Source organism: Drosophila subobscura, chromosome O (genome assembly GCF_008121235.1).
Source record: "Drosophila subobscura isolate 14011-0131.10 chromosome O, UCBerk_Dsub_1.0, whole genome shotgun sequence".
Classification (NCBI taxonomy): Eukaryota; Metazoa; Arthropoda; class Insecta; order Diptera; family Drosophilidae; genus Drosophila; species Drosophila subobscura.
This window is the reverse complement of record NC_048533.1, coordinates 2316906-2333214: the sequence shown is the minus strand read 5'-3', so window position 1 is coordinate 2333214 and position 16309 is coordinate 2316906. Positions and strand designations below refer to the sequence as shown.

Sequence of the window (16309 nt, the reverse complement as noted above, 5' to 3'; positions counted from 1 at the left end):
CTAAACGATGCAAGCTGTAGTCGATGGTGCAATCATACAGAAACGCTGCTCGATTCAAATCAATACTTGAACCATTTCTTCTTGCACTTCGAAAATTATTCATCTGTTCTTCTGTCCGATAAGCTCGACGATTTCTCTCTCTTTGCTCTTGTGTTTGAGAAGCACGAATTAAGGCTCTTCTTTGCTCTATATTAACGCGGCGCTGTTCTCGTCAAATTTTAGATAATTGACTCGCGATATTCCGCTGGGAAAGATTAGATCTTCTAGGACGCGGCATTGTTATTAAAATGATTAATACAAAATTAAACAAATAAATAAAACAAATATTAAATATGATTAAACAAATACAAATGAACAACAAATGAACAAATGAACTTTTTAGACAAATTTCTGAACACACACATGATGTCTTTTGGCTTTAAGGCCGCAACAAACAGGCCATAAGTTGTTTTTAAGATGTATTCTGCTACTCGCGACGGAAACAAATCCAACAAATCAAAAACCATGGCAATCGGTCCAGCCGTTCTCGAGTTATAAGTGTTGAACAAAATACGACTTTCTTTTATACATATATATAGAGAAGATATGGCTGGTGTTGGATGGAGCGAGAGAAGAGAGTAGAAAAAAAAGAGAGGAGCGGCTCGCATAGACAAATGAACGCAGCTGACGTGCGTAAGCAAATAGGTAAGGTTAGGTTAACCCAGACCCAGACGCCTCTCAGTAGGGCCCACTCATGGGCCTTAGTTATCCGGATGGGGGTTATGAACCGTCGCGGGTGCGTTTAAGCCGCAGCCAGACAGTGGCCTGTGATGATTCCCACTAGTAGTCTGCAGTCCTTACGTGGTACGTGCAGTGGGTTGTTGCTCTGTAGTCCGGACTGCTTTTCTAGGTCGCTTTGTAGCGCTCTAAGAGAGACCTCTACGCTCTCGAGTCCGTCATTCGCCAGCCCTACGCCTTCCTTAGCTTATGCGTCCGCTGCCTCGTCTCCTTCGATGCCCTGGTGACTGGGTACCCAGCGATACGCTAAGTTGCTAAGTGTTGAGCGAGCTCATCGGTCCGGTAGCTTATAATAGCATAAGCTTATGGTACGTCTTATTTTCGGTAGCTTGCCACCACACTAGTACTCCATATAGCAGAGTAGGTCGTACCATCAAGATGTAGATCCAATGCATTAGAAAGACCCCACGTGCTGCTGAGCATATTCTAAGATGCATAAAGCGCAGCGGTGGCCTTTGCTGTCCAGTACAGTGCCGAGGTTTTCACCTGTGTTTTTGGTGCAAGCCTGGTTTGGCCGATATCCGGAGGAATCCATGTCGGTACCTTGTACCTCTTGGTGAAGAGGATGAAGTCCGTATTATCCGCGTTGATACTGAGTCGTACTTCTTCCGCCCTTTGACATTTCTCCCTGAGAGTAAGTTGCATTATGGAGTTGAGGGTCGATAGACATACACCCGTAATAATTATGCTTATTTCGTCCACATAGGCTGTTATTTTCGGGGCCTTCCTCTCAAATCTCTTGATGAGGTCGTCGACCACTAGTTTCCACAAGAGGGGAGACAGGATTCCAGCATGCGGTGTGCCTCTGTGTGCCCCTTCAGCATTGAAGCGGTGCCCTACTCTTTCGCTTTGGCGTGAGCATGCTGGTTAGTTGACATCAGTCCCCCTACCTCGTTCCTTATGTGTATATCCAGTAGATTTTCTAGTGTAGTGTAGAAAAGAGGTATGGCTGCCTTTGGGAGGAAGACAGCTCGGGAGGTTCTCCATTGGATAGGGATATAACCTGTGTCTAGATATGAGGTATATATTTCAAAGAACTATGTGGTGATCGCAGCATGGCTGGGAATATTCCGTCCAGTCCAGGCGCTTTTATGGCCATGAATAAATCAATGTATTCTCCGAGAAGCCATAAGATCCATGGGGGGTTATTGTATCTCAGTTGCTAGGTCCTGATGCTTTTCGGCATCTGTGACCTTCTTGTATTCCCTGCGTAGGGGTTTGTATTCCTCGTCAATAATCCCATCGGTCGCATGTTTGGCGAGCTTGAAGAATTCCTTGAGATTTTTCCTTTGCAGAGAGAGGTCCCAGTTCCACCAGAGTAGCTTGGTGCTTCTCTTTGTTCTCGAGGCTGGGCATGATTCATGGTAGGCACCCATTTGTTACTTGGATACGGTATCTAGGGACCTGCGAGAATTTCACTGGGGCCGGACTCGCGAACTTTGAAGTAACCGTATTTTTTAACTTTTCTCAGTTAGTATTTCGAGGGCTCTATATTTTTAATTCGCACTTGAACTAAATGTACCTATGATATGAGAAGGATAGTCTGTCCAAGACTCTTCAGTCAGATACCATGGTACTTTTTCCCGCTACAAGTGCTAGGTTTAGCACGTTTGACGAGCTGGGACCTGCGAAGGTGTGCTCCTCCAACATGTTCGCTACGTCTAGACTAGTTGTTAATATATAGTTTTGGAGTGACTCACCTCTGTCATTGATGTCGGGGCTTCCCCACACACTGGTGGGCATTGGCCTCCGTACCAATGAGAAGTTGCTGGTCGTTGGAACCGGCTTCTGCCACCAGACTCCGAAGTTCTTCTCTGGTGCGGGCCTGTCGTGTGCCATGTAGCAGGAACCTACCATGAGGCGCTTCTCCTCTCTCCACCACTGTCAGGTCATAAGTTAATGAGACATAAGTTAAGCGTGGATTCCCTTTCGTACGGTTCTTTTCCTGCTTACCAGTGTTGAGTAGAAAACGTAATAGTTGGGACACTTTGGTCCTGCCACTAAATTGCCGGTGGCTATCCAGGGCTCTTGGACTAAAGCTACGTCCGCGGGTCCTTGCTCCATTGCAAAGAGGAGCTCCGCCGACGTTGTCTTGCTTTTATGTAGATTGAGCTGCAACACACTATTTTTCATGGTCAACTACACCGTACGGGTTGACCACTATAGTCAGATCTCCGTCCTCTGAGGAGTCGTTCAACGCCAGACCCTGGTCTGGGTCCTCCGCTTTCTTGTTCGTCTGGAATATAGACCATTGACCCCTCCTTGGGTCGTGGGCTCCCAATGTGCAGATCCTTCCAGTCAGTCGTTGGAACCTCTAGGGTCTGACGTTGAAGTAGCTCCAACGACCGGTGCCCTTGGAATGGGATGGAGAAGAGTACCTGCAGTTTGGGCCCCTCCTCCAACGCCTCCAGTTGGCAAACCATGCGCGTCAGCCACCTTAGAGTTGGGTCGTCTTTGTACTTGAGGATTTTGACGCCTTTGAGCCACCCAGCAACGTCGAAGGTGACGTTGACCTCTGTCATCTTTCCGTTCTCGTCGTTCCGGTCAATTCCTTTTCGTTTTCGGTGGAGGCACTGCGCTCTTGGGCCCGCGTTACCGCTTGCTCGCCGGAATGTCTTTAACTTTAACTCTCAGGGGAGCGTTGCCTCTTAGTGACAATCATCTCCTCCACCTTGTTGGCGTGTTCGCGTAGGGATGCTCTCATTTGGGCCATCCTTGCATAGTGCAGGCGTTTTTCCTCTACCTTTTGCTAGGCCATTTTATCTTTGCCTTCTCCTTCTGGGAGTGGACCGCCTTGCTTCGGCTTTGTTTTTGAGGGCCGCATTGTATTGCGCGTTAGCCTTCATTCCCTCCCTGGAACGATTCGGCCCTTCCCTACGCAGGGATTCCGGCGAGCAGTGAAGGCTTTCTTCCTCGGTGTGTCTGAAGGATAGCACGCTATCCAGATCCGAGTCTGTATCGATGATGGCATATGTGCGGATCAGCCTGGAGTGAGTTGGTTGTTCTGTAGCAGTCGCTATATAAGCGACATGACCTGCTCCCGCCATGTCTTAGTTGTGACCGTTGGCGACATGCAGACGGATTGATCCTCCCCTTGCCCTTCGGTGGTAGCAGTCACGCTTTCCACCAACATTTGGGTTGACATCCCAACCCGAGTTTCCTCGTAACTCCGCTCCATAATTGGCCTGAAGTTCTATGTAGCTAACATTTGTCGGGGGGGCCACCCCTTGCGTTTTATGCCTACCTGCCCGGCACCTCAAGGGAAGCACTCATAGTTTGTTGACAGCTCGCTTTGATAGTCCAGATGCAATATTCAGGACAGCGACTCGGGCAACTCCATCTCTTCCAGGTAATAGCTCGACCACTCGAGCTAAAGGCCAAACTAGGCCTCGGGGTGCGTCATTTTGAGCTCTGGTGCAGTATGTTCTTCCTTCCATCGGGATCAGAAGAGCTGCTGCAAATATGAAACATGCTGCCAGCCTACAGACGATCGAAGTATAGCTGCGTTACATCAGGCTCATTGAACGAAGCAGGAGGGCCGCCTTTGATGAAATGCGCTGGAGTTAAAACATCTAGATCTGCAATATTCTGTGAAATGGAGACTAAGCTGCGTCTGAAGTTCATCAAATCCAACCACCGAGTTTCCCATAGCCCGATTGAAGTGTTACTTGGCTAGCAATTCTGCTCCAAGAAGCTCCATCTTTGGTACTGTAAGTGTCTTCAACGGAGCAACACGAGACCCAACATAAGTGCAGGAACCATAAGTCTCGATGCTGATCTCACAAAATCCGAGAAATCTGGCCAAAACTGCTGCATGTGTCCCGCTACACAGTTTCCAGAGCGGAGGGCAAGCTTTCATCCTAGGACAACTTTTCCTTGCACAACTGCTGGAGAAATAATTTTGATTTTGTAATGACAGGCCCAGCCAGGCCGAGAGGTTCGTAGAATCGCGCTATTGTTGACAACACGAAATGCCTGCGACAACGAGAACAAAAGTTCATCAGAAACTGGATCCCAGGCAAGTCCCAAGGTTTCGACTACGTAAAGTTGTTTCCATAGTCGAACTTCATCGAGCACAATTTCTTCAGTCGGAACTGACCTCTTGACAAAATTCCAGCAGTTTGCTCACGAATGCAGAGAACTGGCACCAGATATAAGGTCATCGACGTAAAAGTCACGGTGAACTGTAGCAGCCCCAACAGAAAACGATATTTGCTCTTCCATTGCCAGCTGATGCATCGCCCGCACAGATAAGTAACGTCCCATAAGTAACTGTGTCCAGCTGAAACACACGCAAATCCTCTTGGACGGAAGCCGAACACAATAATCGCCGGCTTACAACCGCTGGAAGTGCTTAACAAAGTGAGCTTCACAATGATTCTATTGATTTTATTATGGGCTTGCTGCAATTTTCTACCTTGCAAAACCGTCGAAGTATTGCCTCTAGTCGCTTGTCTGTGTTATCCTTAGCAGCCACGGGAGCAACCTTCAAAGAAGACCCATTCCAGGCGAGTTTTTTTATCGATGGCAGTCCTGGCAATAGTTTGACCTAAGCAACTCACAGGAGTTCGTAAAAATGACTGGAAAATTACTCTGGATCAGCCAGTGGTATGTTTACTGGCATGTTCCAGTTGCGGGAATCTAATCAGAAGCTTGGCTGACGATTGGTGATTCTAGAGGCTACGACAGCAGTGAGGAGAATTGAGTATTCTGTCGAGCAAGAGTGCAGGCCAACATTGACCGAGATTTCATCCATAGTCGATGAATTTACCTTGAGCAACTGAAGCTGATTTGAGAAGCGACAAGGAGCCGAGAAACGGAATTAAGCAACGCTCGGCCGGGAACCAACATTCCGCTACGATTTTTGGCCAAAACTGTTTCCGTGACTAGCAGAACAACATCATTACTGAGACCCTGAGCAAAAGGAGCTGAAGGGGTAGATGCTGAGGTAGACGGAGCAGTGGTATAAGTAGTCACCGTAGACGCTGATTCAGTAAGCGCTGAAAGGGCACTACCAAGCGGAACCGATCCACCTTGGGCTGAAGTAGCTTCAGGGCCACCAGGGAAATCGCTCGAGGCATGGACAAGGAACCATTTTTTGGTAGTTGCCGTACGAGATTTCCAGCGACCGACCTCTCTCCAATGCCTAATCAAGACAAGAACTTAGATGGCGAAACTTCTCTATGTTGGTAAGGTCAGGATGACTCGATAGTGCAATAAGCATATTCGCCGCTAAACCTTGGCAATTGTATAGGATGCAGGGCCTACATCGAAATTGAGGCTGCGAACCAGCCCGCTCAGATTCTCGCTCGCTCTTCTCTAGTTTTACGACACCATCATCATCACTCATCATCCCAGGCGGCAGTCATCCTTTTTATCCTTTCGCACAATTCCGTTGACATCAGCTTTAAAAAATACACCCTGTTTTGCGTGTTGTTTGTAGTAGCCATCTTAGCAGCAGCAGAAACGTTCGTAGCGGGAAGAGCTGCTTATATTCAGCTACATATGTGGTTATCGGTTGGAAACTGGTTGAGTCGCACGAGTGGGAACTTGAGGAAACAGCCTTATGTTTTTAATGTTTATTTTTATATCTTTATTTGCACTAGCTAATTTTGTATGCACAGATCACGTCGAGGTCACCAAATGTTGAGTTACTAAGAGTTTTTGGTAGCTGTTGATTTCTTTAATAAAAGTTCCAAACGGGTTGATAGAAAAATATTATATATTCACAATTTATTTAGCAACATTACGAGTATACATATATGGCTTGTATAACCAGGATCTGGTAGAGGGTACGGAGACCGCTGGAAAGGGATATCAGTTCCAGTGCCCTAAGCATAAATTAAACGAGAGAGCGGCTTCTGAGCCGAGCAGGAGCGTTAGATGGAGCGCGAGAGAACTGCTTAGATGCAGCAGCTCCAGTAGAAAAAGAGAGCAGCGGCTCGCATAGATGAACGAACGCAGCTGACGTGCAAAAGCAACAATTAGGACTACGTTAATTCGTATTTGTGGTCTAAGCGATGCGCGTAACGAACAGATGGAAACGTTTTCGACCCTTTAAAGCAGGGCTCGGCACCCATACAATTAACGAGCCGTTTTTTGCGTTTGTGTGTGAAGACGCACGCAAAACGGAACATTGGTATTGGTACGAATCACTGTAATACGCTTGTACGTGAGGGCAGCGCAGCAGCAGCGCAGCAGCAGCGCCTTGTCCCGCACCCATGGGATAGGGACGTGCCGAGCCCTGCTTTAAAGTATACAAATTCTCGATCAGAATCAATGCCTAGTCTATGTCTGTCTGTCCGTCTTGGTTGCGCCTAGTACTCAGAGACTGTAAGAGCTACATAAACCAAATTTAGCATCACACTGACACAGTGTTTTTGTAAATGCCCGCCCCTACATAGGAAGAAAATCTCTGACTTCCACAATTTAAACGAGAAGGGACGTGGGAGACGCTTCTTACGAGTCACAACTTTTATACCCGGTACTCAGTAGTACATCTGTACCTTAGTGGTTTTTTTCAAATTTTACATTTTACATTTTTTCTACATATGTACATATGTATGTCATCTACATCACTTCTCACGCCAACACGTTAGTTTGGCTCGCCCCTCTCCCCTAGATCCGAACACTGCACAAGGCTGAGTGTGGATTGAGTAAAAAACGAGAAGGGACGTGTGAGACGCTTCTTACGCGTCACAACTTTTATACCCGCTACTCAGTTCTACCTTAGCGGTTTTTTGTCAAATTTTACATTTTTTCTTTAACTGTCATCTACATCTACAACACTTCTCACACCAACGCTCCTTTAGCTCGCCCCCTTCCCTAGACCCACACACTGCAGACTCACGGCAGAGGCAGAGACGTCGCAAAGGCAGAGGCCGCAAACTGCGCGTAGCAGAGTGTCAATGAGAGAATGTGCAAAAATCAAATATAAGCTGCGGGACGGGGTGGGTTTAGCCACGGCAAAGGCAGAGGCCGCACACTGCGCTTAGCAGAGTGTGAATGAGAGAATGTGCAAAAAACAAATATAAGCTGCGGGACTGGGTGGATTAAGCCACTGCAAATTAATTTCTTCATTGTGGCTGTAATGATCGGATCCCAATTTGGTGATCTGAAAGATATGGTCATTCCCTACGGAATGGCGTTTTTATACCCGGTACTCGAACAGTAAATAGGGTATATTGTATTCGTGCACAAAGTGGATGTATGTAACACACAGAAGGAAACAGAAGTGTTTCAACGTTTCCGACCCCAAAAAGGATATATATTCTTGATCAGCATCAATAGCCGAATCGATTGAGCCATGTCTGCCTGTCCGTCCGTCTGTCCGTTACAAGTGTATTTTAAAAATGAGCACCGCCCCCTTCCGCCCCCGCAAAAGGCCAAAAACCTCCCAAACCTACAATTTTGAAGATAAAAGAAAACTAACAAGAAGGGACGTGTGAGACCCTTCTTACGCGTCACAGCTTTTATACCCGGCACTTAGTACTACATCTGTACCTTAGCGGTTTTTTGTCAAATTTTACATTTTTTCCTCATCTGTCATCTACAACACTTCTCACGCCAACACGCTCCTTTAGCTCGCTCCCCTTCCAGAGAACCACACACTGCAGAGTCATGGCAGAGGCAGAGACTCGTCAGAGGCAGATGCCGCACACTGCTGAAGCAGAGTGTGAATGAGAGAATGTGAAAAAAAACAAATATATGCTGCGGGACGGGGTGGGTTTAGCCACTGCAAATTAATTTCTTCATTCTGGCTATAATAATGATCCAATCTGATCCCAATTCGGTGATCTGATAGATATGGCCATTCCCAACGGAATGTTTTCTCTTATCTTCAAAATTGTGGATACAGCAGATTTTTTACCTTTGTGGGGGCGTGACGAAATTTAGAAATACACTTATAACAGTGTGAGCATACAGACATCTGGATGCAAAATTGGGTAGCTCTAGCCTTTATAGTCTCTAAGATCCAGGCGCTCAACAAGACGGACGGACAGACATGGCTATATCGACTCGGCTATCGATACTCGATCATTAATATATACACTTTGTGGGGTCGGAAATGCTTCCTTCAGTGTGTTACATTATTTCCACACAAATACAATATACCCTATTTACTCTGCGATTACTGGGTATAAAAATACGAGAGTCCCAAAATCACGGACCCGGTGATCCGTAGAGATTTGTCATATCTATTAGATCAACGAATAAGATTGGATCACTAGTATAGCCAGAATGAAGAAATTAATTTGTATTGGCTACCCCCATTCTCTCTCTCTCGCGCACCCTGCCTTGTGCAGTGAGTGGTACTGGGGAAGAGTGGCTGAAAGGGCGTGTTGGTGTGAGAAGTGAAAAAAGTCGAAAAAATCATAAGGTTACATACATATGTATGTATGTAGGATAAGTTTATTAAAATAATAGTTTATTAGGTTATTTAAGTATGAGTATAAGTTAAATTAAGTGTCTCTTGAACATATTTCAACGGCTTCTTCAACTACGACAAAACACGACTGCACAACTTGACGACTGACAACTGATTCTTTTACTACGACTAAACACAACGGATTGCCGACCGCTCTCTCTCTCTGTGCTCTGACGCTTCCACGCTCTCTCGCTCTCGCGACCTCCTCTTTGACCTATGCTCTCTTCTCTCTGCTCCCTTGGGGTGGGTCCGCGCTTGTACGCTGAGCTAGCCTTCTTACATTTATGTACATATGTATGTATGACCGGGTATAAAAGATGTGACGCGTACGAAGCGTCTCACAACATTCCTCCTCGCTATAGTGTATATTTTTGCAAAGGATATGCGTGTAGAAAATCTATAATAATAAATAAATATTTTTTTTTTTTTTTAGAAATGAAAAGTTTTACACTTGCTGCGATGAACCTTACCTGGACATTACATTTAATATAACAATGAGAAGAAAAACGCTTTTTTACACTGTTAACATAATTATACCTTGTATGGGAATTTCATTTTTGACTGTACTAACTTTCTACCTGCCATCCGACAGCGGAGAAAAGGTTTGTAATATATGTCAATTTGTTCAAATCTTTGAAGTAATATCCATTCCAATTTATGTTCTTAGGTGACATTGTCAATATCCATTTTGATTAGCCTCCACGTGTTCTTTCTTTTGGTTGTCGAAATCATACCTCCTACATCGCTGGTGGTACCTTTGCTGGGAAAATACCTAATATTTGCTATGATACTCGTTTCAATAAGGTAATTTTGTAATTCTTAAATAAATTCATAAATTTAATTTTTTTTCATATATTTAAAGTATCTGCGTTACCGTCGTTGTTTTAAACGTTCACTTCCGTTCTCCGCAAACTCATAGAATGGCTCCGTGGGTAAAACGAGTTTTTATTGATTTTCTGCCTAAATTTCTTTTTATAAAGAGACCAACATATAATTTTGACACAAGGTAAGAACTATTATTGGTTTACTAGCGATTAGTGAGTTTTGTTACAATCTGTTAGGTAATGTCTAGACCAATATGAAGAGCAATTTCTTTTTTATTAGTTCATGAAGTAGATGTATTATTGTACCCGGTACTCGAAGAGTTAAGAAGGAAAAGTTTCCATATATTCGTGTTCAGTATCAACTGCCAAGTCGATATAACTATGTCGGCCTATCCGTCCGTCTGTGCGTCCTGATGAACGGCCAGTTACACTACTCAAACCGATTTTGACGCTTCGATCCATACCAACTTTTTATGAAAGATATAGGGCTTAGAAATGGTTTGAAAATAATTTTTTTTTTCTATAGCAGAACTTTTTTTTTTAATGAAATGCAAAATGGCAAAATTGTGTCGAGTAGTGTTATCAGAGACCAAAAGAGCTAGAGCAACCAATAACTTTGTATCCAGACTTCTGTAATATCACACTGTTACAAGTGTATTTTAAAATTTTGCAAACTCATTCCAAAGTCCGCCTCCATAAATGGCAAAAATACGTGACGTCCACAATTTTGAAGATACAAGAAAGCAAAAAACGAAGTTTCGTAGAGAATGGCTATTTAAGTTTTAAAAACCCATGCACTATATTTGCGAAACTTGAACTTTGATGGTGCAGTCATTTCATATCAGCGTCTAAAGAAAAATTGAAATATCCGCTATAAACATAACCATTATACATATGTATTTATCTTAAGGGTCTCAAAAATACTAATATTTATACCTTCTTTTTCCATTTGTGAACTTCTTTCAGTAAACTGCTCCTAAAGGAAACACATGCGTGCTTTTATCCATACTACTCGTCCACCAATATAGATCGCCTTGTTTCATCACGATACAGCCACACACAATCTAAGGAAGAGTTGTCTCAGAGGAAAGTATTGGATCCATCATTAATTTTTATTTCCTTTTCGTATTCTTACTCTTCGAGTACGGGGTATGAAACAATTTGATTTTTACGGAATCTCGAACGGATTGAGCGCACAACCCACACCGACGCGTGGGGAACCACGCGATTTTGTAGCTATTTCGATTTTGACTGTCTGGTTCCGAGATCTCCAACTAGACTGTTTCATGTGGGGGATAACTCTGCTTTGCCATCGGGCCTTTTACTTGCCTGTCGTGGCCGCTCGGGCCTTTGCTTGCCGCTTCTTGTTGTTCTCTGTGGCTGCTGCTCATTGGATCTGCTTTCTTCATCTGTTCGCTGGGCGTTCGTTTGGATTGCCATGTGGCTTTTTCTCGGAAGGGGATTTAGAGATGTTGAATCTGGGAGGGTGTTAGCCACTGTAAATTAATTTCTTCATTAAATTTCTTAATTCTTATTTTATTCATTTTGAAACACACTTGCTCGCATGAGTCGTCCACACAATATGGAGACTCTAGCTCTTAGACATAGTTTCTGAGAACTAGCCGACTCAGCTATTGAAGCTGATCATGAATATACATATGTATGTATGTACTCTATATGGTCGGAAATGTTTTCTAATTTACGTTGCCGACATCAATTCTAACACAAATCTACTATACCCTATGTAATATTCGAGTACCGGGTAACCATCCGAAAAACGGTCAAAGGATAAATCTTGGTAACTTTATAGGTAACATCTAACATTTTTGTCATCTCCAACAGGAATGTAATATAGAACAATGGTGCATATGTACATATATATTAACAATATGCATCTCTTTGAAATTACAGCTTAACTGCTAATGGGCCATTTGGTGGCAGTTGTCAAGTTCATGGCCCGTTACCAACACTTACTAATTGTAGCTCTGACGATTTGGCAGCTGTTCCCGACTTAGATATTGGTTCTTCCGGGATGAAAAGTCCAATATTAAACAACCCTGCATTTTCACACTCCAAATGTCCACCTAGAATCCACAAAAGCTGTTTCTGTGTCCGTTTTATAGCGGAGCATACCAAAATGCAAGAGGACTCAACAAAAGTATGCTAAAATAAAACGTTAAATAAATTTTTTACTTTAATTATTGTACAAAAAAAGGTAAAGGAAGATTGGAAGTACGTCGCTATGGTCTTGGATAGACTGTTTCTGTGGATATTTACGTTAGCTGTTCTTGTCGGCACAGCTGGCATTATATTGCAAGCACCAACATTGTACGACGACCGGATTCCTATCATTGAACAAAAAGACTTGGACTTTTCCGGAACATCAGCTGGTCGCTGTAGACCTCCACAATAACATTTAAAAAAAAACCAACGAATGTTTACAAACTGAAAATGTTTCAGATACAATTGAATCTGCTAATATTTTATTTTCAATTTTTTCATAAGTTATGCATAAATATATTTTTGTGAAAACAGAATATGTATTGGCGTTAATTAATACTTTTTTTTATTGTGGATGTTTAATATTCCAATTACGACCGATTAAACTAAGTCCAATATTCAATAAGCAATTTCCATATTCCTGTGTGTCGGAATCTACAGATCACCTTACTTAAGGATACAAGACTCCAGAATTTAATTTTATGAGGATTTCATGCGTTCTTTTGCTATTATCTGCTATAAGAAAGATGATTATTAAAAAATTTTCTCCGACAAGGTATTTCTAACATATTAAAATATCTATTAAAAATACTAGAACAATTGTTGAATCTCGGCTAACCTGTATAGTTTTAACTGTTATTTACCTCGGAATTTTGGTCCGGTGCGACAGAGGTTTAAATTTAATCTAAGAAAAACTACGAATCATATTGGCGTAAAATTGTAACCATTTTAAATAGACATCAAGCCCCAACATTAACGAAAACTCCCATCAATATATTGATTCTACTTTCGCTGAATTATTAGTTTGAATTGATCTCCGCGAAAATGTTTGATCTTTGAACAAGTTTTGAACAAGAGGTAGGTTTTAAAGGAAAAACTGACAGTTCCTTTTTATGTACATAGATAAGTGGTTAATCTAACATTTGGTTGTACTGATTTCTTACTACTTGGTTAAGCATACGTAAGAAGACAAATTAAACGAGGTGGAACGTTGCGATACGTTGTGCTAATGCAGCGTCACTACTTCTAGTTATTCTCTGCTAGTGGGCCGCGCACTGAATTAGGAAGTGTGGATTGGATGAACTGGGTTGGGGATAGCCATTGCGAATAATTTCTTCATTATGGCTATAATAATGATCCGAGATAATCTTTATATTTATCAGGTTCCAGATTGCCGGTTCAATGCGGTCTGCTATTCATTGTTCTGATGTCTTTAGCATCCCATAGTTTGTAACGGTGGATATTCCTCCCACCTGTTAAAAAATCTCATAATTGTCAATCATTGTTTCCATAATACAAATTGCGGTATTTTATTTTCTTGGAAAGCTTTACTGGTCTAAATGTAAACTGTGTGAATTAATTTCCCAATAAACTTAAGAATAATAATTCATATAGGCGCATGTCTGAGAATTTTTGATTGTGTATAGAATCGATTTAAAAAGTTCGTCACCTATTAATTACCACCTGGAATATTTTTTAAGACAAGTTGTAAACTTTTGCATGTTAGAATTCTCGTCAAAAACAAACACTTCCACCGGTCGTTCCTATCGTTGGATACAGATATTCATTTTCTTTAAGAAAATAGGAGAACGATATGGTGTACATACTATATATTTCTCTATAAACTAAAAATATACCTTATGGTATAGTATACTAGAGGATCCCATCAGGGGGGAAAAAACTGTGTACCCTCTTACTTTTTCCTTTTTCCTTTTGTCATTAAACCATGCCGAGTCACACTCAAAGATATACATATGAGTCAGCCTCAAAGATCTACATATGTAATGTTGATGGCATTTGAAAAATTATATTCTTCCACTACCGGGCGACTCCTTCGCGCGCTCGCTTCGCTTGGTTTCCAACACCCGTCTCACTAACCTGTCAAACCATTTGTTTCAATTGAATTTGGCATAATTACCGGTGGTACAATTTTCAGTCGTGGAGCGTGTGATGGCATGCACGGTCATTTTAGTGTGTTCAATATCTCTGGTTGATACTGTGCAGATTTGTTCTTATCGCAAAGTTTATCTGGCACCCACTGCTCTAAGTAATGAGTTCAATGAGAGAATTTTTTGAATCAACAATTATGCTGAAGTCTGTTGGCATTTTAATGCATCCAGTATTTTTATTGAAATGAACTTCTCCATCGCTTAAATCCAATAATACTTTTGAACATTTTTCAGTAAATTATCGGATATTGGAGATCGTTGCAAGAACGGTGTGTGTCGGCACTGACCTCAAGCTTATTGTTTTTTCTTTGAATTTACACGATTTACACGTTTTATGTCTTCACCGCACAAGAAGAATATTCAAAAATCGTATGTTCTTAATTTCATGAAATGGTGAATTGCACTTTTACCCATTTGCCACATTGTGTTAAATTTGGCTTGCTCCGTACATGCGAGTCGCATGCTTGTCTGTCCTCCCGTCCGTCCGTCTGTCAGTCTCGATGAGATCATACTTCCCAGAGACCATAAGGGCTAGAGCAACCAGGTTATGTTTAGCATACACTAAAAATGGAAAGACAAAAGAATTCATTTTTGTTTAGATAAATAGATCAAAATACCTCATAAGGTGATACATTTTTAATTTCAACGCAGAACACTTGCCAGATGGTGTGATAAGCTGAAAACGTTCAGGTACAACTTACATCTGCATTTATTAGATTTCCGACCCTATACAGTATATACATTCTTGATTAGCATCAATAGCCGAGTCGAAATAGCCATGTCTATCTGCCCATCTGTCCGTCTGGTTTGACGTTTAGACGCCTTAAAAACAAAACAATACTAAACTTAGTTGGCATTTATCAGAAAATGGAGGGTTAGGAGTGTTGGTCAAGCAATTTTAGGTAAACGGTTTGTCCATAAATTTGTTTAGCGATATCTTGTACAAATTCTAGTTAATCTACCTTCATATAAACATAAAATAAAAGAAAGGAATTATTGTTTCCGACTTTTCCTGATTTTTTAAAGTCAAAATGTGGTCAAAAAATATTTAAAAAAATGATACATTTTTGAAAAATTGGATGAGAGAAAGTTGCCTGTAGCTGTGATGACGAAAGCTTCCAAGTTCAATTTCATTACAGTTATGCTCTTAACATCATGTCAGTCAAGGTAGAAAAAACTTTAAAAACTATATTAAATTTATAAACAGAGGTAATCTTACTTACGTCTTACTTGACTCGCAGGGCTTTTGTTTATTAGAATTTGTGTACAAATTGTACAGCTCGCATGGAATTGTCATAAGTAAATACCGTACAACATATATATTGTTTATGGTGGTATATATTGGTAATGGTGGTATCCCATTACACTTTGCTCTGTAAAGACAGATCATGAGACCAAACACAAAATTAGTTTTGGTACTGTACTGGCTAATAGACTCTTTGCAACAAAATTATATTTTCAAATACACAGTTAATAAAGTATACCGATTGAAAACACTTCTCAACATAATCAAAATGTTTATTTAAACTTCGAACCAAGCCAACTTTTTTATATACAATTACTCGTATTAGAGAATTTTCAAGAAACAAAAAGTTATTTTTTTAATGATAACGAATGTGTCTTTTTATTTTTGTATAAAGATGCAAATACAGTGGCGAGCATAGGTTCTTTAGTTTTTTGAAAATGAAAAACAAACCAACAATTAAAACAAAAAAATATCGGCTTCATTTAAAGATTTCATTTTTTGTTAAAAAAAGTCAATGTATCCACTTTTGCACGTTTCCAATTGTTTAAATTGGGTATATTCTCGACTACATTTTGAAAGTCATCGGCAGATATTATGTCCCACTTGGTTTGCATGCGGACCTAAAGCTCATGCATTCCCTTTGGTGCGGATTTATACTTTTCCACTCGTTTCTAAAGAAAATCAAGTAGATTTTTAATGGTATTTAGATATTATTCTTTGGGTAGACTACTACATTAGGTGAAATCTGGCATTATTGTGACAATTTATCACGATTTTAGCAGTTTTCAGCGAGTCCCCCAGCTGGCACAATTAAAATCTTCAAAATTTAAAAATTGCCCAATTGGTCTCCAAAAAGGTTTGGAAG

General features: G+C 41.5%; 1 protein-coding gene and 1 long non-coding RNA gene across 7 annotated transcripts in view; both read left to right on the top strand.

The window, feature by feature from the left end:
• LOC117899539 (acetylcholine receptor subunit alpha-like) overlaps window positions 1-13046 on the top strand; it is a 47327-nt gene extending 34281 nt beyond the window's left edge. For 4 of the 5 annotated variants that reach the window (XM_034809616.1, XM_034809617.1, XM_034809613.1 and 1 more), the window contains 6 exons: window positions 9639-9807; window positions 9873-10009; window positions 10068-10211; window positions 10996-11111; window positions 11937-12187; window positions 12245-13046. In XM_034809616.1, coding sequence (XP_034665507.1) covers window positions 9639-9807; window positions 9873-10009; window positions 10068-10211; window positions 10996-11111; window positions 11937-12187; window positions 12245-12442 — 1015 coding nt within the window. In that variant the 3' untranslated portion in view covers window positions 12443-13046. Of the gene's footprint in view, window positions 1-9638; window positions 9808-9872; window positions 10010-10067; window positions 10212-10995; window positions 11116-11936; window positions 12188-12244 lie in introns of all 5 variants that reach the window. The other variant, XM_034809615.1, reaches the window with a different exon arrangement.
• LOC117899541 lies at window positions 4915-5644 on the top strand. 2 transcript variants are annotated; one of them, XR_004649188.1, is made up of 3 exons: window positions 4915-5139; window positions 5213-5385; window positions 5455-5644. It is a non-coding gene; the product is annotated as an uncharacterized LOC117899541 (long non-coding RNA). The 2 variants fall into 2 exon arrangements; XR_004649187.1 differs by having other exon boundaries at window positions 5213-5644.
• Window positions 13047-16309: the final 3263 nt, after the last annotated feature.